Below are 25467 nucleotides of genomic sequence, written 5' to 3' on the forward strand. Positions count from 1 at the left end.
ACTATAGGTGGTCTCCGTCACCAGGCCACAGCTTGGTCACTGCCCACAGAGTCAGGACCACCCCAGTGGGGCTTACCTCAGAGCTAGCCCCTGCCTCCTAAGAGATAGGAGTGGGGTCCCCCCTGGGAGGCCAAAGGATGGGGGCAGGTTGAGAAGGACAAGGGACCCCGTCCTGCACTGCATGGGGGTCCCAGTGGAGGAAGGGCAAGGGGACTGGGGACTGAGCCCTGGGAGACTAGAGCAGCGGGAGGGGACCAGCCCGGAGCTGGGGAGGAGGCGGGGGGTGGGCAGCAGCTCACTGCCCAGGCACGGAGGAGGGGAGACTCGGCCCTAGCCGTGGGCCCAGCGTCGCCTGGGCAGGATGGCAGGCACCCCGACCGGCGGGTCAGGCAGAGCCTGGGCTCGTTTCCTGAAGCGCTGCGAACCAGCGGCTCAGGCTCGCCCCTCCTGCCGACCTTCCGACATACCGCGCAGGGGGCTTCGCTAAAATCGCACCGGCTCTTTTCTTAAGATGCTCCAGAACCTCTGGGCCAGGGGCAACCCCACCCCTGCCTGCTGGTTGAGTGAGTCAGAGCCTCAGTTTCCTCATCCGGAGAGCGAGGCCACGGGTGCACACCCAGGGTGGACGGTTCCCTGCAGGCAACTGGCCCTAGCCCACCTCCCCACCAAGGCCACCCAGGGGACCCCAGAATGTGGGATGGGAGAAACACGGGCCCTGCACTGAGGGCTGGGGGGCCCCCCCCGGGCCAGATGTGCAGGACTCTGGCTGGCCAGGGAGGCGCATGCAGGTGAGTGGGGAAGAGTCCTTCGGTTCAGGGCACTGATGGCAGGACCTGGGGACCCTCAGGCCTCAGCCCCCGAGCCTAAGGCCTGGTGATGGGGCTCCTGGGAGCTCCCCCATCCATCCTATAAACAGGCACATGCTCACACACAGATGCAAACACAGGAAGAAACACCAGCTTAGAGGAAAAGATGCACATTTTCTTGTTTAACAAAATAAATTAAATATACGAAGCTTCAGCTCAAACTCTATATAAAATTACAGAGGCCTGGGGCCGCCACGGGTAGTGGGGTGATGGATGCCCGTTCCCGAGGTGGACATCCAGCGTGGCCAAAAGGCCAGGTGGGTCCTGGGCCTCAGGAGAGGCCGAGTCTCTGTGGCCCAGCCCTCCTTTCATCATTATTAATATTATTATCTTAATTTCTTAAATATAAATATCAAGGGCCCCTTCTCTCTGGCAGTGGGACGGGAGGCACCCCCAGCCAGCTCCGGCCTCTCAGGACGGGGCCTAGGACTGCTCCGCCCGACCCCCCTGCCCAGGGCACTGGTGGACTCCTGGACACCCAGGACAGGTGGTGGCAAAAATAGCCTGGGCAGGGACACAGGCGGGCAGGCGTAGGGAAGGGGGTCGGAGTTTTTGGTTTGCAAAGCCAGGGTGCCTCTCAGATCTCCTGCCAGGCCAGGGTGGGGGGGTGACCATGGCCCCCATGAAATCCTTATCACGGGGCCAAGGGATTCCTTCATGAGCTAGCCCATCGCTACATGCGCACTGCAGAGTTACAATACAGACCTTCCTGAAGGCTTCTTAGTCTGAGTGTGTGTGTGTGTGTGTGTGTGTAGTTGTGTGTGTCCAGAGGTATGTCATGCATGTGTGTGCGTCCAGGTGTGTGTGTGTCTCACGTGGGGCGTCTCTCACCGCAGTCCATCCTCCTCTGTGGCCCCTGCCCCAAGCCTGCCCGGCTGGCCGGGCCCCCACAAGCCCACCCCGAGGCACCCTAGCACTGGTAGTGGATATGTTGATGCTGGTGGACCTTGCCCTCCACGTGCGAGTGCGTGTGTGAGTGCGTGTGCGTGTGCGTGTCCGTGTAGAGTTTGGGGTAAAGCTTGGGGCCGGGGGCTGAGCCCGGGCCCAGCAGGTGCTGGGGGGCCGCCGGGGGCCCGAGTTCCTCACACAGCCCCACACCGGGGCCGGCACCGAGGGTGGGGGGTGCCGGCAGGTCCTTGTCCCCGCCGCGGTCGCGGGCCGTCGCGGGCGGGCGATGTGCAGGCACCAGAGGGGCGGGCGCGGGGGCGCATGGCTTCTTCTTGGCCTGGCAGAGCCACAGGAGCACGGTGCCCAGGATGAACACGGCGCCGGCTGGGATGCCGATGACCACGGGCCACGGCAGGCTGGTGGTCGAGGACGAGGGGCCCACGGGCGGCCCTGGCGGCTTGGGGTCTGCGGGAGAAACCGAGGAGGGGGCGGGGAGGGGAGCGTCACGTGTGGGCGGGGCCCAGGTGGGGCGGGGCGGGGCAGGGCGGGGCCCACGCACCGGGCAGCACGGTCAGGAAGGCGCTGCGAAAGCTGTAGCCCATGGTGTTGGCGCCCAGGCAGATGTACATGCCCGCGTCGTCCTGGCGCGCGCGTGTGATGAGCAGCTTGTTGAGGTAGGAGCCGTCGGGCCGCGACCACACGTCACCCGTGGGCAGCACCACGAACTTCTGGCCGCCCACGTCGATGGTGGAGTTGTAGCGGCCCTCGGCGCCATACTCCACGCGCTTCAGCCACTGGATCACCGGCTTCACGTCGCTGCGCACTTTGCACTGGAAGGATGTCGTGCCTCCGAAGTCCACCGTCGTGTTCACGGGGTGCGTGCCCGTGAGGACGGGCTTGGAGCGCGTCCGCTCTGCGCAGGGACATGCGTTGGGCACAGCCCCCGGGCGCAAGCCCACCCCCACCCCTGGCCCCGGCACTCACGGATCACGTCCACCTTGTAGGTGGCGTTGATGGCGCCCGCGCGGTTCGACACGCGGCACGTGTACTTGCCGCTGTCCTCGGGGCGCAGGTTCTTCAGGCTCAGGGTCCACTTCTTCTTCCTGTGCTCACCAGCCTCCGGGCGCGTCAAGGCCTGGTCATCCTTCATCCACATGATGTCGGGCCGTGGGTGCCCACTGGCCACGCACTTGAGCCGCACGGAGCTGCCCACGGGCCGCGCAATCACCCGGCGCCTCATCTTGGAGGGCTGCGTGAAGCGGGGCCGGGCTGCGCGGGGTGGGGGGGAGCGGGCGGGGCACAGAAGTCAGCGGGCACTGGGGTGGAGGCACAGCCCCACCCCACCCCCGACCAAGATGGTGACGTCTCTCCCCGTGCTCACCCCACTGCTTGCTGGCTGGGTCTTCCTGGCCCCCGGAAGAGCCGTCGTGCCCCGGGCTCTCCCTTCCTGGACTGGTGTCGTCTGCAGAGGGGAGGGTGCATGAGAGGGGCCTCGGCAGCCCCTGTAAGACCCCAGGACTGGCTCCCAGGCCCCAGCCTCAGGCCCAGCTGGGAAAGCTCTAGAAACGCCAGCAGGAGGCCATGGGTGCACACCCACATCTCAGAATCCCAGAGACAGCTGGGCAGGAGCCGCCCACCCGGCCCACTCCCTGGGTGCAGGTGACCCCGACAGGCGTGGGTGGGACGGAGATCTGGCTCCCCCACCCTGGCTCCGGGGGGTCTGCAGGGCCTGGGGGAGGTGGGGACCAGGCCCAGCCGGCAGCTGCAGTAACCCTAGCCCACATCAAGGGGCCGAGGGCTAGGAGAGCTGACATGGCTCGCATACCGCCTGGCCATCCTCCCCTTTGAAAGGACGCTGGGGGGACACCCACGGGACTCCCATTCCACAGCCCAGAGAAGGCCTGTGAGGCCTGAGGGGGGCGGCGTGCTGAGGAATGCCCCCCCTCCCGGTGACAGCCGCGCCTCCACGGCCCAGGACCAAGGCCGGGCGCTCAGACGCCACCCCGGCACCCAGCGGAGGGGCGCGTGGGTCAGGCCCTTCCTCTGTGCTGCCAGGGAACCTGCCCCGAGGGACCCGCCCGGGAGCCCGTGGGGGAGGGCCAGGCGCCAGCGCCCGGTACCAGCGAGTGCAGGGCGCGTTGCTGGGGGCGCCGCCCGGTCCCCAAGCCGGGGCCCCAGAGGCAGAGGAGAACAGAAGGCCCTTCCTTCCCAGCGGCCCCTCTGAACTCCGAAACCTGAGCCTCAAAGTCATGGCCGACGCCAAGGCTGCCGGCCCGCCTGCCCCGCCAGGCTGCCCTTCAGTGGGACCACCACCTGGGGCCCCCATACCCAGCCCTGCCGCCCCCCCCAGCCAGCCCTGGCCCCCAGGTCAGCAGAACTTTGGGGGAGAAGGGGTCGGGAGGAAGGGGAACCCCAAGGTGAGGCCTGAGGGGGCGGGGCCCGGCCTGGGGGTGGTGTCCTGGGCTCAGAGGCGGGGAGCAGGGCGGGTCTGGTGCTGGGGGCCGTGGGCCGAGCTCATGCAGGGTGAGGGGTGGGCACACAGGGAAGGTCTGCCCGCCCGCTGACTAGGCACGCACGGCAGGCCCCGCCCTGGCACGGCCAGCACTGACCCATCACGATGAGGGTGTAGTTGACGCTCAGGCTGCCGAAGCCGTTCGTAGCCTTGCACACGTAGGCGCCAGCGTCCCCCCGCTCCACCTCCTTCACCTTCAGCCCCTGGGGCAGCACGCGGAAGCGGCTCCAGCCGCCATGGATCGTCCGGCCGTCCTTGGTCCACATGGTCAGTGGCGGCGGGTCCCCCTCCACGGGGCACTGCAGCCGCACAGTGCGGCCCAGCCGGGCCACCTGCCGCGGGACTACCTTGTCCGCCATCCTCGGGGGGCCTGTGGGGGTCAGAGGGCTCGGTCAGGGAGGAGGGGACCGGCAGGTGGTCGGTCAGGGCCAAGGCAGGCATGGGCACTGGGAGCCGGGGGAGGGCTGCCCCTGCCGGGTCCCCACCCCAGGACTCCACCCAGATACACCTACCCAGCTCCCAGACCACAGGAGGTGGCGTTCACCCAGGGCCCACCGCGCTCCCGCATGCAGGGGTGGGGGCGGGAGGGGGGAGGAGCGGCTCGCCCAGGAGGCACGTCCACAGGCGAGCGAGGGCGGCCCCCACCACCTCGCTGCAGGCACCCCGTTTGTGTGTGTGTGCACGTGTGAGCGTCCCTGCGTCTGGTGGCCCACGTCTGCCTGCGTGTGCATGGGCTGCATCAAACCGGGTCTGTCTGCCTGGACAAGAGCCTCCCTGCTGCCAGGCAGGCCCCACCAGGTCACCAAGGCCCTGGTCACAGGGCAAGCAGCTGGGCATCCCAGCCCTGGGTGACCACTGTCTGCCGTGGGAGAAGCCTGAGTCCTGGGCTGAGGCCACGACGCCCTTCACCGGCGGGGAGAAACCCATCCCGTCCGCACCGGCCCGGGTCCACCCAGCCTCACTTTCTCTGGAGTCAAGTCCAGGGAGAAGGGGGATGACCAGGCCTAGAGGGCAGCAAGAGACGGGCCAGCTGGGGAGGACGCTGCGGACGTCAGAAGGCTATGGCGCGATCTCCTGGTGGACCCTCAGGCCCCTCCCTGCCGCGCCCCCACGCCTGACGCCCTGACCTGGGGCTGGTCTGCAGCCCCTGCACCACAGGAAGACCACGAGGGGTGGAGGGCTCTTACGTGGTCACCCACCCACGGTCCCTCCAGACCAGGAGAGGCAGCCACGGGCACCCAGCTGCCCTTCCCAGGGGCCTGGCTGGGCCCGGCTCCCAGGACTCTGCCCACCAGCCACTGGAAGGGGCACCCACCCCCCACGGCAGCCACTCCAGGCCGTGAAGGCCAGGTCCCGAGCCCTGGCCGCACGGAGGTGCCGGAGGCGCGGCTGCTCTGAGATGCTATCGCTACAGGGCCTGAGAGCGGCATGTGTTTTTAATAACCAGCTGGTGTTTCTTCAACATGCAATTGCCAGCTGGTTCTGCTGCCGCTTTGCAACCAAAGTGCTCCTGTGGGTCCCCCAGAGACTGTAGCTCCCAGGGACTCTCACAGAGCATGGGCCCCCATCGCCTCTGCCTGGGGTGTGCAGGGAGCGTAGGGGGCCATCCCCATTTGGATGGAGGGAGCTGACAGCCCAGGGCTCAGCTTCTCTGGGGCCCCAGGTGGGGAGGGGGTCCCGAGTCTCTGATTCCAGGGGACTGGGGTGTGAGAGACACAGAGACCCCGGGCACCTTCCCTCTACAGCCTCCCCCCTCCACATCCTGCCCCATTCGGGTGGCCCCACCCCCTCCATGCAGCCCCTGGACAGTGGGCCGTGCCAGAGGTGCCAGCCAGCCAGCCAGCCCTCTGGCTTCCCCTGATACCCGCCTCTCCCTAATCACTCGTCTCCAGGGCCCCCCAGGCACCTACCCAGCTCGCAGTGGGAGAGGCTTCAGGGCCCCCAGACAAGTGGACCTTCTGAGGCCCCCCAGGCCGCCCAGGGTCCGGGCCTCATTCCCAGGCAGACCCTGTCCACCACCTGTCACTGCCTGAAATTCCACCATTCACAGGGGCCTCCCAGGCTGCAGGACAAAAGGGCCCCCCCCCGCCCTTCCTGGGCTGACACCTGGGTGCAAGGATCACACACACACAAGCACAGGCACACGGACCCACACATGTCCACACAGACACACGCAATGGCCCGGAAGGCATGTGGGGAGGACGGTGCCCGCACGAGGAACAGCACCCCTCCCTGCTGGGGCTTTGCCTGTCCCAGCGGCATCGCGGGGGCACCACTGGGGGCTGGTTCAACACCCCCGACCCCCGAAGAAGCCCGCCTCAGTGGCAGAGAAAGCGCCAGCCTGACAGTGAGACCCCTCCCTCTCCCCACCCGCCAGAGGAGACCTTGTTGGGGGGCACCTACTGGGTGGTAGGGACACCACCCTCGGTCCTGCGGAGTGGAGGGACAGAGCCAAGTGACCGCCAGATGGGCCGGAAGTGTGGCCCCATGGGCCGGCCTGTGAGCAGTGAGGGGGACAAGGCAGCGCCCGTCCAGAGGCCCCAGCTGGAGCCAGCCTTATCCTAAAGCAAACAGCCCCCCTCCCCTCTGTGGCCAGCCTCACCCCTCCCCACCCCCACCTGGGCTCCGGGGGACCCAGACACGAGGCCGGGGCCCTGCCCCCCACCCCGGCCTCTGCAGAGACCCCCCAGCAGGCTCACCAGCGGGAGGCCTGGCCCCCCAGATTCCTGGGAATTTTGGCCGCCAGCACGGCTGCTGCAGCTCTATATTTAGCCTGGGAAACACAAGCCCTGTTGTTCCACCTGGACAAGGCCTCCCACCCCTCAGCCACGGGGAAACTGAGGCCTAAGCTGGAGACCCGCAGGCCCCTGGAGGGCATGTGGGTGGGGGCAGCCGACGCAGCCTTAGCGCCTTCCCCGTGAGCACCTCCTCCAGGAAGCCCCAACCCTGCACCCACCCGCAGTCGCAGCCCTAGGAAGCCGCGGGCACAGGCAGGCGGCACACGGCGCAGGCAGGGCAGACGCAGGCTGGGGCAGGGTCTCACCCCAAGAGGGGGGCTGAACGTAACGGGCAGGGAAGGTGTCGCCCCTTCCTCTCCTCCATCCTCCTTCACCCTCAGCTGTGAAAACATGGTCAGGAATGGGGGTACTGGGGGGGATGGGGGCAGCCGCTCCGAGGGCCCCACAAACCCAGCTTGGATTCCCAGCCGCCATCCAGAGCTGCTGTCACACACAGACCCTGTCACACCGACCCCCAGATGCACACCCCAACAGTGGATGCAGACTCCCCCCCACACACCACCTCTGAGCACTCCAGACGCCCAGGCCCACAGCCCCTCCCCCTGCCCGGCCAGGAGCACCGCTTTCCCCCGTTTAGTATAACAAGACCCGGCGGCAACCCCAGCTGATACCCCTCCTGCCCCAGGGCCCAGGGAGGCAAAGGTGCTGGCAGGGACAGAGAAGGGACCCCCAGCTGTGGCCCATCCCGTGCCCACCACCCCGTACCCCCAAGCCGTCTCCACAGGCCCTCGGGGCCGCCCCAAAGCTCAGCACCCCACACCTCACTGCCCCGCGGCCTCCGCCCAGCCTGGCGCACCTTCCCGACACCCCCTCCTCCCTCCCCGCCCCCAGGGGCACGGAGGCCTGCCCTGGCCATTGCATCTGGACCCACGCTCCCGCTCTGTTCACGGTCTGTCAGGGGCTTGGCCGTGGCAGGGGTGAGAGGGGTCCCAAGTATCGGGCTCCACCCCTCCCCACCGCCCAGGGTGTTCTGTGGGACCTGGCTTGCCGACCCCCAAGCTGCTTTCAAGAGGGGCCGGGCCAGACATCGCCCCTCTTCCAGGGCCCGTGTGCCAGAGACCAGCAGGGGCCACAGAGGCCCCGGTGGTCTCAGCCGTCGCCCCGTGAAGCCGCAAACACAGGTGAGGATGAGGGTGCATGAAGCACCGGCCGGCTCATCCGGGCAGCTCCGTCCCCCGCAAGCCCTGCGAAGCCCCAGAAATTTCCAGCCTGGAAGGAATTCTCTGGCAGGGGGCGGGGGAGGTGGGGGGGCGCGTCGGGCTAACCAGCATGGGCCTGGCTGTGGGGTGAGGGCGGCCGGCCAGAAGCCACCGTCCCGCTGTGCAGGGCCAGCTCAGCAAGCGGCGTGGGGAGGGGCGCTGGGCCCTGGCTGGGGGGCCGGGAGGGGGCAGGCACCTGGCACCAGGCAGGGCAGGTAGGCACTCTCTGGGGGCTGCGGGCGCCCAAGGTGGTCCTCACAGTGAGGACCGGGCGCCGCGGGTGAGCTGGTAAGGCCGTAGGGCCAGCACCCTCCCCAAGAAGGCGAGGCCTGGGGGGGAAGGGCAGGAACGCCCCAGGGCGGGGGCACAGGTGAGGACCACCCCAGGGCTGCCACGAGGGGGGCAGGCTCAGCACACGTGCACACCCGCACTCGCACACAGGCTCCCGGTCACCAGCCGGCCCAGGGCGGCCCCCGGGGGCTGGACCCACGGGACCTGTGGCGGAACTGGTAGGACCCGCAGGACAGGTGGTTGCCCCAGAAACCAGGCCATTCTGGGCGTGGCAAAGGGACGGCCTGACCCACCGAGCAAGCCGGCTGCCCAGCCGCGCACCGGGGGGTGGGCAGACCGGGGGCCTCCGGGTCTGTCCTCTTCTCTGGAAGCCCCCAGATGGACCTTCAGTGGACCCCCAGCTTCAGGGCTCCTCCGCCTCACCCTCACCATCCCCAGGACCGACACGGGAGGCCCGGAGCATCACCCTGACGGTGCCACTGCCCTGGGGGGGACCCATGTGAACTGCCAACAGGGGGCAGTGACCGCAAAGCACCCGGGCCCTCACCAAGGGACTAAGCTGAACACCGGGCAGCCCCCGACGGGTGTCCAGATCTCACCAGGCCCACCAGACTCAACGCGGACCCACCCCGCCATCCACCCCCACCTCAGGCACATCACTTGACCCAGACCCGCTCCCAGCTGCCAAAGGACCGAGAAGGCCCTTGTCCAGTGGGGCCTCCCACACCTGCCGGCACTGGACCGAGAGCACAGGGTAATGCGCCGCGGGGCCCAGACCACCCCAGGGGGCCCCGATCCAGGTTCCGGAGTCACCTCGGAGGTGAGACGAGGACATTTTCCTGAGCCTGGAGCCCCCGGGGCGTTTAAGCAGAACCTCGAGGGGGAGGGCGATGGCTATGGCAGAAGACCCAACCACGCAGCAGCCCGGCCTGCGCGGCCCCAGGCCAGAGCCCCTCCCTCCCACCCATACCTGCTCCACGGCAGCCCATGCCCACGGCGGGCTTCTTGAGGCGAGGACTGCGGCCATGGGGCCTGAGCAGGCCAGCCCAGGCTAGGCGCCCCCAGGCCCCCGGAGGCCACGGGGCAGGCCACCTGGCCCTCAAGGCGCACATGCTGTGTCAGGCTGAGCTCCAGAGTCAGCCCCACTGTCCCCGCCGGAACCCGGACGGGCTGCTGCACGAGTGCAGAGGGCAGCCCGGAAGCCACTGGCAGCGGCCCCGGACCAGGAGAGCGCGCTCCGCAGGCCCCGGCTCCTCCGGGGCTCAGGACCCTGGGAGCCAGAGGGGGTCCCTCCTCCCCGCCTGCTGCCCCAGGCCCCTTTATTCACTCCTCAGCCACTCAACAGCGCACAGCTTGTGTAAATCTCTCATGAAATAAACTCCCCGGCAGGAAGAAAAGCAACTGTGTTTCCTGCCAAGATGGGAAACCCTGGATTTCAGCAGCCCTTAGGCTGGAGCAACTCCTGCAGTGCTTCAGGGACAGCTCCTAGGAACCCCACCCTGGGCCAGATCTCCTCAAGGGGGCCAGTCTGTGCTGGACGGGGGGTAGGCACCTACCCCACTCCCTGCCTGCCTCCAGGCCCCGCCCCCAGCCACTCAGTGGGGGCACAGGGTGTGGATGGAGGCCCCAGGACTCCTCGCCGGAGCCAGGAAGGCTGGCCACGATGTCCTGTTGGAAAAGCCCCCAGGACACCCCCTCAGCTGACCAGCCTCTCGGCCCAGCCCTTCCCCACTCAAGGCCCCTACCCCACTACACCAAGGCGCCCGTGTCCATTGGATGTCCACTCTGGCCCCGGTGAGCTGCCCACCTCTGCCCACAACATCCCCCCAGCTGGAGGTCTGTCCTTGCCTACCCTGACCGGCCCCCACCTCTCCTTCCAGGCCCCAGAGTGACGCCCATGCCTCTGCGCCCCACCACCCTCCAGTGGACCCCGGGCTGCGACCCCACCTGAGGCAGCCCAGGACAGCGGCCCCTGCTCTCCTGGGGCTCGGAGAGAAGCCAGGCTGGACTTGACCAGGAGCACTGGTGGCCACCACTAGGAAGAGCGGGTGGCGGGCAAGGCAGGGTGGGGCCACGCTGGCGATAGTGTCCGTGGGGTCTGGGGACGGTGGCACGGGCACGCCTTCCTTCCACATGCTGACCTGCTGACGGAGGCCGTCACCTGGACGCACCAGGGCTGCGGTCACCAGGCGAGGCACAGCATGGGGCAAAGGAGGCCAACGTGGATGGCCACACAGCGGGTAGGCGGCCACAGCCCGCCTCCCCCAGCACGTCAGTGAGCCTGAGCCGCCCAGGTGATCGGAGGCTGAGGCTGCTGCTGGGGAAAACCAACACGTCCCCCGTTAGGGCTGCGGAGCCGGGCTGGAGCCGGAGGCCCACTGATCCCCCCACGATGGAGACAGAGCCTGCGGGCGGCCCAGGCTCAGCCTGGCCCAGCCAAAGGCCACTTTGTTCAGCTCCCTCCTCCCCCCAGAGGGGACAGTGATTTATTTTCCCTTCCAGGAGTGGGGCCCAAGGCAAGACGTAAATGGGGCCGCTGGCCCACATCCCCACCTCCCAGAGCCTGGGCCGGGCTCCCACAAGTCCACCTCAGCCCTGGCCGCACACTGGCCAGCGCCGCCTGCGGGGACCTAGAGGGGAGGAGGAGGCCCCCTGCAGCCTGGCCAGAGGCCGGGTCAGCCAACGCACATGCACACGCCACAGCCGCCCTGACGGCCACATGCTTCCCCAACGACTCACACGCTCCAGCAGACCCTTCCCACCACAGCCCCAAGGCAGGGCAGCCCCAAGTCCTCGCTGTCCCGCAGGAGGTAGGGCACCCGGGCACGCCGGCCAGGTCCAGGGGACAGGGAGGGACCTCCAGGACTGGCTACTCAGAGACCATCCACTGCACCATCCTCAGAGAAGTTCACACGTGGCACTTCTCAGAAAACCCTGAAATGACTTCTTCCAAAGTAATTTGTAAGAGGTATTTCATTCGGAACCTCTCAGAGCTCTCACTGTGAGAAATAAAATGGAAATGAAGAAAGCCAAATTCTTTTTTCAAACTTGAAAAAAAAAAAAAAAACAGTTTAAGACAAACCCACCAAGATTGTGAAACTTTGGGAAAAGGGGAACTTTAAAAATATGATTGGAGTCTAGAAATGTACCGATTCCAGAAATTGTGACACCACGGGGAAAACGGCTTTCAAAAAACCACCCAAACTCTCTCTGCGCTGGTTTGTCAGCCTAAAGAAGGTCCGCGCTCAGCCTGTTCACTCGCCAAGTGGGAAGGGCCTGAAACGACTCTGCCCTCCAGTCGAGGCCTGGCGGAGAAGCCAGCACAATTCAGGAAGAGCACTGCCCCCCGCACCCCCAAAACCACAGAGGCCCTTGCCCTTGGAAAGGGGCTCCCACCTCCCTACTGCCGCCAGGGCCTGCACCATGGAGCCCAAGGCCTCAGCCAAGGGGCACAGGGCGGGGTGTGGTCCCTCTGGGACCCCTCGGCGCCGAGGCAGGCCCTACCGCCCACTGCCATCCATGGCCCGCTGCCACCGGCCACTCCACCTCAGGCTCCAGCCAATGACCAGGCCAGGCCAGTGGCCTCCAGAACCTCCTTGGCCGAGTGGCCAGAGGACAGGCAGGTGCGTGGATGGGGGAGAACAAGCAGATAAAAGAGCAATCAGAGTCCAGGCCGCTGGCCACTGGCGGAGGGGGGGCCCTGCTGGGCATGACCTGAGTGTCCGCAGTACCCTGGCCACTGCCCGTCCTGGCCACGCCTGGGCAGCCCCCACCCTCAAGCCAGCCAGCCAGTCCCTGGCAGGACAGGCGGGGCGGGGGGGGGGGGTACCGTGGCATGAGGCCCACCTGGGCCGCCGCCCGCCACCCCACACCCGAACGTGGCCATATAAGGCCGGGTTGGTCTCAGTGCGCCCGCTGGGCAGCAGCGGCGGCGGGGGAGGGGTGCGAAGCCGCAGAGGGCTGGTAGACAGGGCAAGGACGATCCTGAGTGGTCAACACGCCCAAAGGGCTGGCCTGGCCGCAGGTCCCGCCTAGCTGAGAAAGGCCAGCACTGAGCATGGCGGTGGGAGCCCGCGGGCACGTATCACCCATCAGCCAAGGACGCCCCTTGCTGGGGCTGGTTGCAGGGGCAGGGGTCCCTCCGGAGGCATCTGGGCCTGCCCGCTTGCACAGCAGGTGTGTGAGCCCACGTCCAGGCCCTGGTGTGGTGCACGCCGAGAGACGTAGTGTGTAGCGGGGAGTAGGTGGTCTCAGGGTCTGCCTTAAGACAGGCCCCTACCCTCCACCATGCAGTGACCCCATGCACTGGGCACTCATAGTCTCCCAGCCCCCACCCTGTACCTTCCTAGAGATGGGCAGGCATAGGGCACAGGGCTGGGTCATTAGTCCCAGAGGCCAAGAATGTCCCCACTGTCCCCACACCCAACCCTGGCCACCAGGGGGGTCTCTGCAGGTTCCCAGGGGCCTAATTGGGTCCAATGTGGCCAAACAGCCCATCACGCAAGAATCCACCGTGAGCAGCTGCCCGCAACTGCAGGGATGTGTGTGTGGATGTGTGCGTGTGTCCTGAGGGGAACTGGGGCCAGAGCCCACCCTGCCAGCAAGCGTGGGGCCCCACGGATGAGCTGTGGGTGCCCTGAGGGTGAGGGGTAACCCTGTGGGAGAGCTGGAGGGACCTCATGGGTGAGATGGGGATGCCCCATAGGTGAGGGGTGCCCCACAGGTAGCTGGGGAGCCACGTGGGTGAGGGGGGCCCGCGGGTGAGCTGGAGGGTCCCATGGGTGCACTGGGGCGCCCCGCGGGTGAAGGGCGGGCAGAGCGGGGCCAGCAGGGGCGGGGCGCAGGCACACGCGCCAGGCGGGCACTGTGGCAGGGTTCAGGGCCGGAGGGAAAGGGGCGGCGCTGGCGGAGGCCGGGGCGCCGGGCTGGGCGCCAGCACTCACCTCGGGCGGCGGTGGCCGGCGGGAGGGCCCCCAGCAGCAGCGGCAGCAGCAGCAGCACCAACGCGGGGCTCGGCGTCATCTCGGCCAGTGCGGACCTGGGGTGCATTCAGAGGCCGGTCACTGCGTGGGGGTGGGGGTCGCCCCGCCCCCCGCCTTGGGCCCCGGAGCCGCCCGCACCCCAGCCCTGGATCGCGGGGACCGGGGTGCGGGCCGCCCCGCCTTCCCTGCCGCGCTCCGGGCGGAGGAAGCGGCGGCGGGGGAACCGTGGTTATCAAAGGCAGACAAAGGGTTTACACTAATTACCGACCTCCCCCGCCCCCCCTCCAAACACCGTCTGGATTCCTGGCTCTTGTAACTCGGGCCCTGCCCGCGGGACACACAACACCGGCGGCCCCGCAGATAATCGCCTGCGCCATTAGCGGACAAATTTGCGTTGGGGGGGGGGCCCACGTGGGGTTCAGGGGCGGGGGCGGGGCACTGGCAGGACCTCGGGCCAGGCGGGAGCGGCGGCGGCGCGTGCCGGTGCCGGCGGCTCCCCACCGCAGAGCGGGAACCCGGACGCTCTCAGCCCGGGCCCCCGCCCCCAGCCCCGGCCCCGGCCCCCGGCCCTCCCGAGTCGGCCCGCCCAGTCTGCCCCGGGGATCGCGGGCGCGCGGAGGGGCTCACCTCGGCGGAGCTCGCGGGCGGCGGGGCTCAGGGCCGGGCCCGCGGGGCGCGCTGCGCGGTCATCGCCGCCCCGGGCGCCGCACCCCGCCGCCCCGCGCCCCCGGGCCCGGCCTCGGGACGGGGCGGCGCTACCTGGGCGCGGGCGGCTCGGGTCGGGGCCGGGGCGGGGGCCGTGGGCTGGGGCCGGGGACGGGGCGGGCGGCGGGGTCGGTCCGGGGGCCGGGGCCGGGGTCCCGGGGCGGCGGGGCGAGGGGCCCGGGGCGCCGCGCCGCGAGGCGTCCTTCCCTGCGGGGCTTTGTCAACTCTCCCGGAGCGAGCGCCGAGCCCGCCGCGCGCCCCGCCCCGACACAACTTCCTGCCAATCGGCGCGCCGAGGCCGCCGCGTCCCGCCCCCTTGTCCCGCCCATCTCCCCGCCCCTCTCCCCGCCCCGCGCCCGAACTTTCCGCCAATCGGCGTGCGCGCCCGCCCCGCCCGCCTGGCTCCCCGCCTTAACCCTCGCGGTGCGGGCGGCCCGCGGGCGGGTCGGCTCCCCGGGGCACGGCCCCGCCCCCGTCCCGCCCCGCCCCGGTCGGCCCCTGGCCCAGCCACGCCCCCGCACGGCCCGCCCCTAGCCCCGCCCCCAGCCTGTTCCCACCCTCCCCAGCCAGGTCCAACACACCGCGCCCCCTCACGGCCATCCGCCTAGCCCCGCCCAGGCCCAGCCCAGCTTTGCGCACCTCCAGGTCCCGCGGCGCCCACCTCACAGCTGCACCCGTTGGCGCCCGTGTCTGAGCACACAACTTCAGGCCACCAACACCCCGCGCACCTCCAGAGCTGGCCCTGATCGAGCCCCAGCTGGGCCGTCAGGGCCCCGAGATCTGAGCCCCCGGATGTCGTTGGGAGCGGAGGGGAGATCCAAGACCCCGCTCTGGCCCCAAGAGACTCCAGGGAGGGCCAAGTCGCAGGTGATGTGGGGTACTGAGGTCCTGTGCAGATGAAGAAACGCAGGCACAGAGAAGTCAGGTAATTTACCCAAGATTTCCCAGGCAGCACTTTCCCAGGCATGCCCAGGACTGGAAGCGCGCGCTGCGGAGTCCAGCTCTCCCGCGGATCTCCCTCCACGCTGCCCCACTGCCCTTCCCTTCCCTGTTCAGCAACGTGCACACACTGGCTCCCGTGCCTCCCCTATTTCCATCCATCAGGGTCTCCCCGAGCAACCCCCATCCTCTCTGGCCTGTATCAGTGGGTCAGGCTCCCCTGGCTTCCGCTCCACTGTCACATCTCTGGAACGGAGAATCATCATTTAAAACACAGCCTTGACACGTCTCTGGCTCCCCAGTGCCCTCAACACAAACCCCACCACCCTTGAGGCCCTCGATGCCTGGGTCCTGTCCAGCTCCCACCCCCGCCCCCTGCAGCCCTCCCTCCATCCCCTCTGGGCCTTTGCCCATGCTATTCCCTCGGGAGCCCTGCCTGGAACAGCCTCTCTCCTCTCGGGAGCTCCCTCTCCCAGGAAGCCTTCCAGCGAACACTGGAACTGGAGAGGCCTTGCAGGTCCGAATCTCCAGGGCAGAGGAGAGCTGGGTGAGGGGGTGTGAGCCATCAGGGTTTGGGGCCCGGCGAGACCCAGGCTGCGCACCTCTTCCAAGCCAGTGAGAAGGCGGTTCCCAAATCCTGTCTCTGGGCCAGGGTGGGCACCTCGTGGGAGGGTGGTGGTGAGCCAGGCCCGCCCCCCATCCTGCCTGCACGCGGGGTGAAGGCCCAGACGTTGACAGACCCGAGTAGCCCTCCTGCGCTTGGAGTCAGGCCCCGCAGCGAGAAGGAAGCCAGGAGGGCGGGTTCAGTGCCCACCTAAGGACGGTGCCAGCGGCGCTGAGGGGTCACAGACAGGTGCTCTGGGACAAAACGGGCATCCAGGGCTAGTGGCGGGCTGCGCGGGCAGGGTTATGAGGAGGCGCCACCGGGGCGTGAAGAGCTGCGACAGGTGGGCGGCTGCCAGGGGCAGCGGTGCGAAAGGTGGCTCTGAAGCGGGGGGGGGGGGGGGGGGGGGGGGAGGGGGGGGGTCGGAAACAGGAAGCGGGCCGAGGGCGAGGCGGCCCCGCGCCGGTGGGCGGGATGAGGTGGGCCGTGGGGAGGGGTCTCCGCCAGGTGAGCAGCGCCAGGTGGGGGCGGCAGTCCCTGCTGGCGGGCGAGGGGCCGTGGCCTGGTGTGCGCGTGGGAAGGGGCGCGTCCCGGGCGGGGCTCACCTCCCTGAGCGGGGACGCGCTGCCCCCTGGCGGAGGCTCGGAGCGTGGCGGCCCCGGAGGCCGCCCGGCTCCCCACCCTCCCTCCCTGGGACCCGCGGCCGCCTCTCCGCGCAGGACGCGGCGCTCCCCACGCCGGCGCCAGGCCAGCCTGAGCGCATCTCCAAAGCCGCCTCCTCCACGAAACCCTCCCACCAGCGGGCTCCCACTTCCCCTTCATGACAATGCGCCCGGAATACGGAACCGGTTCAAATACTGTCCTTTTAACCTCCCGGTCTCAATCCTCCCGTCTGCGATCAGACCCCATGGAATTATCCTGGGGATTGCAAGAGTTTCTGTCTCCCACCTGCCGGACACAGCGAGCCCCAAGAAGTATTTATCTGCTCTTCATGCAATCGTCAGTCAACCACGAGAAGCTGAGCCCTGGCTCTGTGCGAGACCGGGACGGGTGAGGGTGGGCAAGGAGGGCGTGTCCGCAGCCCTGAGAGAGAAGGCATCTTAGTAGCAGGTGGAGGGACTGAGAGAAACGCCTCTAATGATGGGAAGCGCTCGCCAGGGAATTGAAGCCCCTGATATACAGGCTTCTGCTCCAGATGAAATGACCAGATTTACATGCTCTCCGCATGTTAAAAAATAAGAAAATTCAGAGATAAATACGTGTGAAAAGCAGCAGCCAAGACATCACGCAACAGGAGACATCATGCAACAGGAGACAGCGATCCTTGCGAGACGGCAAACAAATGAAGGGAGACTTGAATAGTCCCTGCTCCCTCCCTGCAGTTTCCAGGGCGCAGGGCAGGCAGTGGGGACCCAGCCCAGAGGGAGGGGGAGTCCCGGGAGGGCAAGACGCCTGGGGTTCACAGGGCAGAGTCCTGGAGAGGAGAGAGCTGTGCAGACAGGTAGCCCCAGAGGCCCACAGAGGGTCACCCTCGAGGCTTCAGCGGAGTACAGATCAGTCCAGAAGTGAAAAGGAACCATCCAAGGCTGGGGAAAAACCACCCAGAAGGATGGGAGCCCACGGGGCAGGAACACAGTGCCTGCATTCAACAGCCAGAGCTGAGAACCTAGTAATTCAAGCGGTGTCAGTTAGAGTAGAAAGAAGGGTCTTGCCTCAGTAGAAGGGAAAAATCAACTCTAAACTAAATGCATTTCTGGTCCTGCCCAGCAAAGCTTAAAAACAAGACCTAAAGGATCACACAGTTTCCAAGTCACTTAACTGTGTCCCAGAAACAAATGCAAGAATATTTATAGGAATACAAAACTGTCCAGCACCCAACAAGGTAGAACACACAATGTTTGACATCCAACCACAAATTATTAGGCGTGAAAAGAAGCAGAAAATGATAACCTGTACTGAGGGGAGAAAAATAATCAAAAAGAACCCAGAAATGACAAAAACAATAGAATTAGTGGACAAGAACATCATGCACACTTCCTGTGACTATATTGCACGTGCGCAAGATGCCAGCGGCAAGGCTAAGTATGTTAAGTAGAGACATGGAAGATTTTTCTAAAGCCTCAAACTGAACACCAGGGAGGAGAACCAAAATGTCAGATAAAGAATACACTGAACAGGATGAAGAGAACACTGTGAAAGAAAAGGTTGTGAACTTGAAGGCAGAGCTATAGAAACTATGCAAATGAAACATAGAGAGAAAAATGACTGAAAAAAATGAACAAAGCATCCGTGAGTTGGGGGACAGCTTCAGGTAGTGAAATACACCTGGACCTGGAGCCTGAAGGGAGAGGACACAGAGCTGGAAAAGAAAGAATATTTTAAGAAAAAGTGGCCAGAATTTTTCAAGATGTAGTGAAAAACAAACCCACAGTTCCCAAAAGCTCAACAAAACTTAAGCACAAGAAACATGAAGAAAACTACACCAAGGACCATCCTCCTCAAAATGCTGAAAACCAGTTATAAAGAGAATAGCTTAAAAGCACCCAGAGAAAAAAGGCACATTTTTATACAGGAACAAAGAAAAGGATGATTGGTTGATGTCTTGAATGAAAACAATGCACCCAAGAAGACAGTGGAGCAATATCTTTAAAATGTGAGAAAAGGAAACCCACCAACCTGCACTCTTTACCAGCAAAAGTGTCTTCCAAAAACAAAGGTGAAACAGGGCTTTTTCAGACGTAAGAAGTTGGAAGAATTAGTCACTGGCAGATCTGTACTACCAGAAACGTGAAAGGACATCCTCCAAGTAGAAGGAAGATGGGACCAGGGGGAAACCAGAAGCCACACAGAGAAGTGAAGGGCCCCAGAAAGGGAGACTATGTGAGTCGCTGTAAGGAATGCTTTTTTAATGATTTAAATTTCTTTAAAAGATAATCAATCATCTGCTTACAGCAGAAATAACAACAATGTATTGTGTGATCTCTATCACATGAAAAGTTGAAACGTATGACCACAGGAGTACAAAGGCTGGGAGGGGAAAATCAGAAATGGTGTTTTAAGGTTCTCTTCCTACATATGAGATGGTATGATCTCACTCAACAGTGGACATTGACAAGTTAAAAAAATGTATAGTATAAATCCCAATGCAACCACTAAAATAACCGAACAAAGAATTACAGCTAAGAAGGCAACAAAAGAGGCAAATGGGATAATTAAAAAAAATAATAATCCAAAAAAAAGGGCAGGAAAAAAGGAGAAAAGAACAGATGAGATGAATAAAAGATAAATAGCAAGATGGTAGATTTAAACCCAATCATATCAATACTCACATTAAATGTAAATGATTGAAACATCCCAATAAAAGGCAGAGGTTACCAGATTGGGTTAAAAAAAAAAAAAGCAAGATTCAACTATATGCTGCCCACACAGAGCACACTTCAAATATAGACACAAATTGGTTAAAAGTAAAGGGGTGGGAAAAGATAAATTGGCTAACACTCAACAAAATAACTGAGTGGCTGATGTATTAATATTAAAGTAAAGTTCAGAGCAAGAATATGACCAGAGAAAAATTGGGCCATTTCATAATGACAAAGTTCTAAAATCATCAAAAGGACGGAACAGTCTAAATGTGCATGTACCTGATGGCACATGGTAAGAATCCATGAAGCAAAAGCCGATTAGGAGAAATGGGCAAATCCACAATTATACTCAGAGATTTCAACACTCTTCTCCCAAATGTGATTCAACAAGTAGACAGAAAATCATCAGGAATATAGAAGACTTGAACACTATCACCTAACTTGGCCTGATTGATATTTACAGAACAGTCAAACATTTCCTGAGCCACAGGTGGCAATATTTTTTAAATAATTCAAGTCATTCAAAGAATGTTGTCTGACCACATTGGAATTATACTAGAAATCACTAACAAAAGATATCTGGGAAATCCTCAAATATTTGCAAACCAATAATCCACTTCTTTTTTAAAATATTTTATTTATTTATTTTGGCTGTGCTGGGTCTTTGTTGCAGCACGCGGGATCTTTCGTTGCAGCATGCAGACTCTTAGTTGCGGCGTGTGGGATCTAGTTCCCTGACCAGGGATCGAACCCAGGCCCCCTGCATTGGGAGTGCAGAGTCTTAGCCACTGGACCACTGGAGAAGTCCCAGTAATCCACTTCTTAATTTCCCATACATTGAAGAAGAAGCCAAAGGAAAATTAAGAATTATTTTGAACTGAATGGAAATGAAAAGAGAACATATCAAAAACCGTGGAACACAGTTAAAGCAGTACTTAGAAATTTATGGCACTAAGCACCTAATTAGAGAAGACAGGGCTCAGATCAATGACCTCAGTTTCCTTCCAAAGGAACTAGAAAACATGAGAAAAGGTGAAACCCCAAGTAAGCAGAAGAAGCAAACAGGAAAGATCACATTAGAAATCAATGAAATAGAAAACAAAACAGAAAGAAAAAAAAGAGAAAATTAATGAAACCAAAAGCTGGTTCTTTGAGAAGATCAATAAAATCCATAAATCTTTTATACATGGATCTGGAAAAAAAAAGAGAAAAGACACAGATTATCAGTATTAGGAACAAGAGACGCAATGTTACTACAGATTCTACACACATTAGAAGAAGAATAGGACCAGAATTTGAAAAGATACATGTTCACTGCAGCACTATTTACAATACCCAAGACATGGAAACAACCTAAATGTCCATCAACAGAGGAATAGATAAAGAAGATGTGGTACATATACACAATGGAATATTACTCAGCCATTAAAAAGAATGAAATAAGGCCATTTGCAGCAACATGGGTGAACCTAGAGATTGTCATACTGAGTGAAGTAAGTCAGACAGAAAGACAAATATCATATGATATCGCTTATATGTGGAATCTAAAAAAAGCCTACAAATGAACTTATCTACAAAACAGAAATAGAGTTACAGATGTAGAAAATAAACCCCTTACCGGGGGGTGGGGGTAAGGAGGAGAAGGATAAATTGGAAGATTGGGATTGACACATACACACTACTGTATATAAAATAGATAACTAATAAGGACCTACTGTAGAGCACAGGGAACTCTACTCAGTACTCTGTAATGGCCTATATGGGAAAAGAATCTAAAAAAGAGTGGATATATGTATATGTATAACAGATTCACTTTGCTGTATACCTGAAATTAAGAACATTGTAAATCAACTATACCCCAATAATTTTTTTTAAAAAAAGAAGAATAGGGAATATTGTGAATAAATTTATGCCAATACATTTGACACCTTAGAAGAACTGGATAAATTCATTGTAAAACAAAAACTACCAAAGCTCACTCTAGAAGAAGTAGAAAACCTGAACGTATTTATTAAATAATTTGAATTTTTAGTTAAAAACCTTCCCACAGAGAAAACACCAGGCCCAGGGAGGGTGGTGGTGGTGTGATGAATTGGGAGACTGGGATTGACATATATACACTAACATGTATAAAATAGATAACTAATAAGAATCTGCTGTATAAAAAATAAATAAACAAAATTCAAAAAAAAAAAGGATATGCCACTCTCATAAAATGAGTGGGGGGCATTTCCTCTTTCTCTGCTTTGTAAAACAATTTGAATAAGATTGAAAATATCTGTTCCTTCAGTGTTTGGTAGAACTTACCCAAGGAATCATTTGAGGTTGGATTTTTTTGTGGGTATATTTATGTATGTATGTGCCTGTGCGCATGTGTGCTTATGTGTGAATAAATTTTAAACTATTAATTCATTTTCTTTACTGATTAAAAAAAAAAGAAAACACCAGGCCCAGATGGCTTCACTGAGAAATTCTACAAAACATTTAAGGAGGAAATAACACCCATTCTACGCAAACACTCCCAGCAAAGGGAAGAGAAGGGGCTACCTCTTGACTCATTCCATGATGCCAAATCCAGAATGACAAGAACAGAAACCTCCAGAACAGTATCGGTCATGAACACAGATGCAAAACACCTTAAGTTTTGGTTAATCAAATCCAACAAAAAAAGGATAATACATCATGATCAGGTGGGGTTTATCCCAGGGATGCAAAGTTGGTTTAACATTTCAAAATCAATCAACATAACTTACCGTATCAACAGAAAGAAAAAACATATGATTATCTCAGTAGATGCAGAAAGAGCACTGGACAGAATCCAACACCCATTCCTGATGTTAAAAAAAAAAAAACTCTCGGCAAACTGGCAAAGAAAAGGACATCCTCCACCTGAGAAAAGGCATCTACAAAAACATTACAGCTAACATCACACTTAATCGTTAAAGAATGACGCTCACCCCTTAAATTAGAACCAGACCTGGGGTTTGCTCTCTCCCTGCTAGTCCACATCGTGCTGGAGGGTCAAGCCAGTTCAGACTGGAAAGAAGTAAAATGCCCCTGATTTGTAAATGACAAGATCATCTATGTGGACAATTCTCTGGACTCTACAAGAAAAAGAGTCACCAAAATGAACAGCATTAGTGCACTTAGCAAGGTGGCGAGACACCACCAGTACACGACATACGGGCGCGCCGCAAGCAACAAGTTTCCAAAGAGCCAAGCACACGTGTAATCGAGTCACATGACGTAGCGTCCCACTCGCAGGTATTTACCCAACAGAAAAGGAGGTACATGTCCACACAAATTTGCACACAAATGTTCACAGCGGCTTTATTTGTAACAGCCCCGAACTGGGAACTACCCAAATGTCCGTCAGCAAGTGACAGGGCAAACCGTTCTAGGTCCACACAATGGGACGTGATCAGCCATAAAAAGCCGTGAACCATCCGTCGACACTTGGCAACAACGCAGGTGAGTCTGAAGGTAACTGTGCTGGTGGAAAAGGCGTGCGAACTGTGTGATGGCGTCTGTACCACATTCTAGAAAGAGCCAGTGGGTCTACAGTGACCGAGGCAGACGTGGGGCTGCCTGGGTGGGGGCAGGGAGGGGCCGTGAGACGACCTCTGGGGGTGATGGGAACAGCCACTGTCTAGATTGTGGTCAGAGTTTCATGGACAGAAACAGGTCAAAACGTATCAAATCATATGCTCTAAAGAGTGTCAATTATGTCTCAATAAAGTTGTTGTTTAAAAAAACAAACCAATCAGGTTGATCTACTAGACAGACAGACAGACGAGAGGCCTGTGTGGAGGGACCGGGGAGGCCGCTGAGGTGATAGGCTCGGCCTCGGCTGCTGAGCGAACACACGAAGCGTGAACAGGGGTGACATCACTTTAGACTTTAAAATGCACGAAAGACCTCTTTTTGGTTTCGCCTTCTCTCCTGGGGCCTCGCTGGAGCCTCCCCACGCACGGGGCTGGCCACTCCTGCCCCTGTGCTGGGACCACTGTGGGAGGGACCCCCAGCTCCCCGAGGGACCCTGGGGGTGCTGCTGGTGACTCTCAGCCACAGACACCGTGGGGATGGGCGGCCTCGAGCCGGGCAAGTGCGGCAGAGGAAGAGGCTGGTTGCTATGGCGACAGCCGTGCTTCTAAAGACTGGGTGTCCCTCCTTCTCCCTTGAAAGGGAAGAGGCAGGACTGAGAGCCAGGGGCACGCGGGGACAGGGCCCTCCTGACGGCTCCTGCGGCCACAGGGCCGGTTCTTCGTGCTGCTGCCGGACCGAAGGCTGAAGCCGCCGGGGCCCTGGTCTGCTCAAGAGCAGCAATTTGCGAGGGAGGGACATGGGGACAGATGGGCAGGACAGCCACACGGCCCCCGTGTACAGCCTGTCCACGTGTGCACGCGGGCTGTTCCTCTGCCCGGACAGCCTGTCGGACACCTTCCGGGAAGAGGGAGCCCCAACCTCGAGGATCGGCCGGCAGGAGCCTGGTAAGCGCCCGGCAGCGTGCCGCAGCCACTGGGCCGCGGGGCTGGCGCTGGCCCCTGGGACCATCAGCACATGGGTGGTTGGAAATGCGGTCTCAGGCCCCGTCCCAGACAGACTAGAGTCAGACCCACGTCTTAACAAGACCCCAGGTGACTCACACGTGCAAGTGTTTGCAGCCATGGGCCCTCGGGGGACTTGGCAAACACGAGATGGCCGATTACATGCAGGGTCTCGAGAAATGAAACAGGTGGGCAGCTTCTGAAGCGCTGCCTGAGGCACATATAGGCAGAAAATTGTAGGTCCGTTGGCAGGTCTCTGAAGCCCCTTGTCATAGGTGAGGCTAGGGCCTCATGTGCAGGACCCAGAGCCCTGGATGGAAGGGAGGCTGGTCCCCCTGACAAAGAACTACCTACGGCCCCAGTTACGTAAGGGGCCCCTGCGGCCCCCTCAGTGACTGCCCTATGGAGGGGATTCCTGGATGACGGCTCTGAAGCGAGGCCGATCCTCACGCACCGGAAAGCCGCCATCGCTGGTCACATGGGGCATGGGCCTGAGTCTGTGAGCCCACGGGTTTGCAGACCCTTCCTGTAGGTGTTTCCATCTCCGCAGAATGTAGAGTGGGCCATTCATCCTCAGCGAGCAGCCACAGCCCCACACTGGCCCGCGGCTGCTGCATGGGGGGCTATCGTGGAAGCCCCCAGGCCTGCCCTCCGCGCGAAACCAAAAATAACACCATGTTTCTGGGGACTAGGTCCAACATCAGGAACTGGGGAGATGTGAGGGTGGGGATTCCTTCTCTGTTCGCCATGTCACTTGCCAGATGGGTGCTGAGTGACAGATGACCACAGCATAACCCAGGGCAACACCAACCAGCTGAGGTCTGGATGTGTACCTTTACTGGACAAACTCACACAGTCCGGGGCGCCAGTATGCAGCACAGCTGGCTTTTCTACCCCCTCGAAGACGGAGACCAGCAGGCCCCACACATGGCAGGCTCGGCAGCACACCTTCAGCGTCTGCCTCACGGCACCGACGCTCCCACCACCTTAACACGGGCACCGACGCTCCCACCACCTTAACACGGTCCAGGGCTCTTGGTTCCCTTGATGGCATTATGCCGATTAGACAGGGCGGCCAAGAGATGACAAGCGCCCTAGAGGCCTCGGTAAAGCCCATGCCTCCCGCAGGGTGAGAGGTAAACCCACTGAAAGTCCAGGGAAGTTTGGGGGTCCGAAGGTCTGGCAATGTGGTAGTGGGCAGGACCCCTTCTAGGAGGCACAGAGCTCAGTGGGGCTCTGGGTGGGGGAGTGGCACACCCCGCATCTGCACGTGCTGTTCTGACCCATCTCCTGGGCCGCAGGCCACTCGCCCCTTGGGTGAGTAGCCCATCAGACCCCACGCAGCCTGGAGCATCTGTGGCAGACACCTGTGGCAAACGCCTCCAGCCCAGAGCCCTGGCATCCTGGAGCAAGTCCATCTCCTCCTGCGTCAAACACAACTCTCCACTTGAAAAGCAGCTCCGGGTCTGCCACTGAGCTCTGGGGCAGGTCCAACTCCATTTACCAAGTGGCCACGTGACCCAAGGGCCCAGTGAGAAGACGGTGCACACAGCATTCTGTCCCAAATTTAAATATCAGAGCCTGGGCCCAAGCGCATCTGAAAGCGCGTCGTATGGCCGGGAGCCTGCAGCTCGTCCTGAGCTGCTTGCTGCCTCTCCCTCAGCCCACGCCCAGGGCTGCACGAAGAGCCTCCCGCCAGCCGCGTGAGGGACGCGGTTTGCGGGCGCGTGTGCACACGCACCAGGGTCCCCCGGCACGCAGGACCAAGGTGCAC

At 61.1% G+C, this 25467-nt stretch overlaps 1 protein-coding gene across 1 annotated transcript; it reads right to left on the reverse strand.

The window, feature by feature from the left end:
* Positions 1-960: 960 nt before the first annotated feature.
* On the reverse strand, positions 961-14341 carry FGFRL1 (fibroblast growth factor receptor like 1). The gene is made up of 7 exons (XM_082390972.1): positions 14164-14341; positions 13498-13592; positions 4364-4636; positions 3136-3216; positions 2739-3023; positions 2314-2667; positions 961-2219 (listed from the first exon to the last, which is right to left on the reverse strand). The coding sequence occupies exons 2-7, from the start codon at positions 13574-13576 to the stop codon at positions 1777-1779; spliced, it is 1515 nt and encodes a 504-aa protein (XP_082247098.1). The 5' UTR covers positions 13577-13592; positions 14164-14341; the 3' UTR covers positions 961-1776.
* Positions 14342-25467: the final 11126 nt, after the last annotated feature.

Source organism: Balaenoptera borealis, assembly GCF_965194805.1.
Source record: "Balaenoptera borealis genome assembly, chromosome: 4".
NCBI lineage: Eukaryota > Metazoa > Chordata > Mammalia > Artiodactyla > Balaenopteridae > Balaenoptera > Balaenoptera borealis.

Coding starts and splice junctions, on each gene's coding strand:
- FGFRL1 (XM_082390972.1), bottom strand. CDS start 13,576: ATGACGCCGAGCCCCGCGTTGGTGCTGCTGCTGCTGCCGCTGCTGCTG. Junction 3,217..4,363: donor CTACACCCTCATCGTGATGG/GTCAGTGCTGGC, acceptor TCCCCTCTGCAG/ACGACACCAGTCCAGGAAGG. Junction 2,220..2,313: donor CTTCCTGACCGTGCTGCCCG/GTGCGTGGGCCC, acceptor TTTCTCCCGCAG/ACCCCAAGCCGCCAGGGCCG.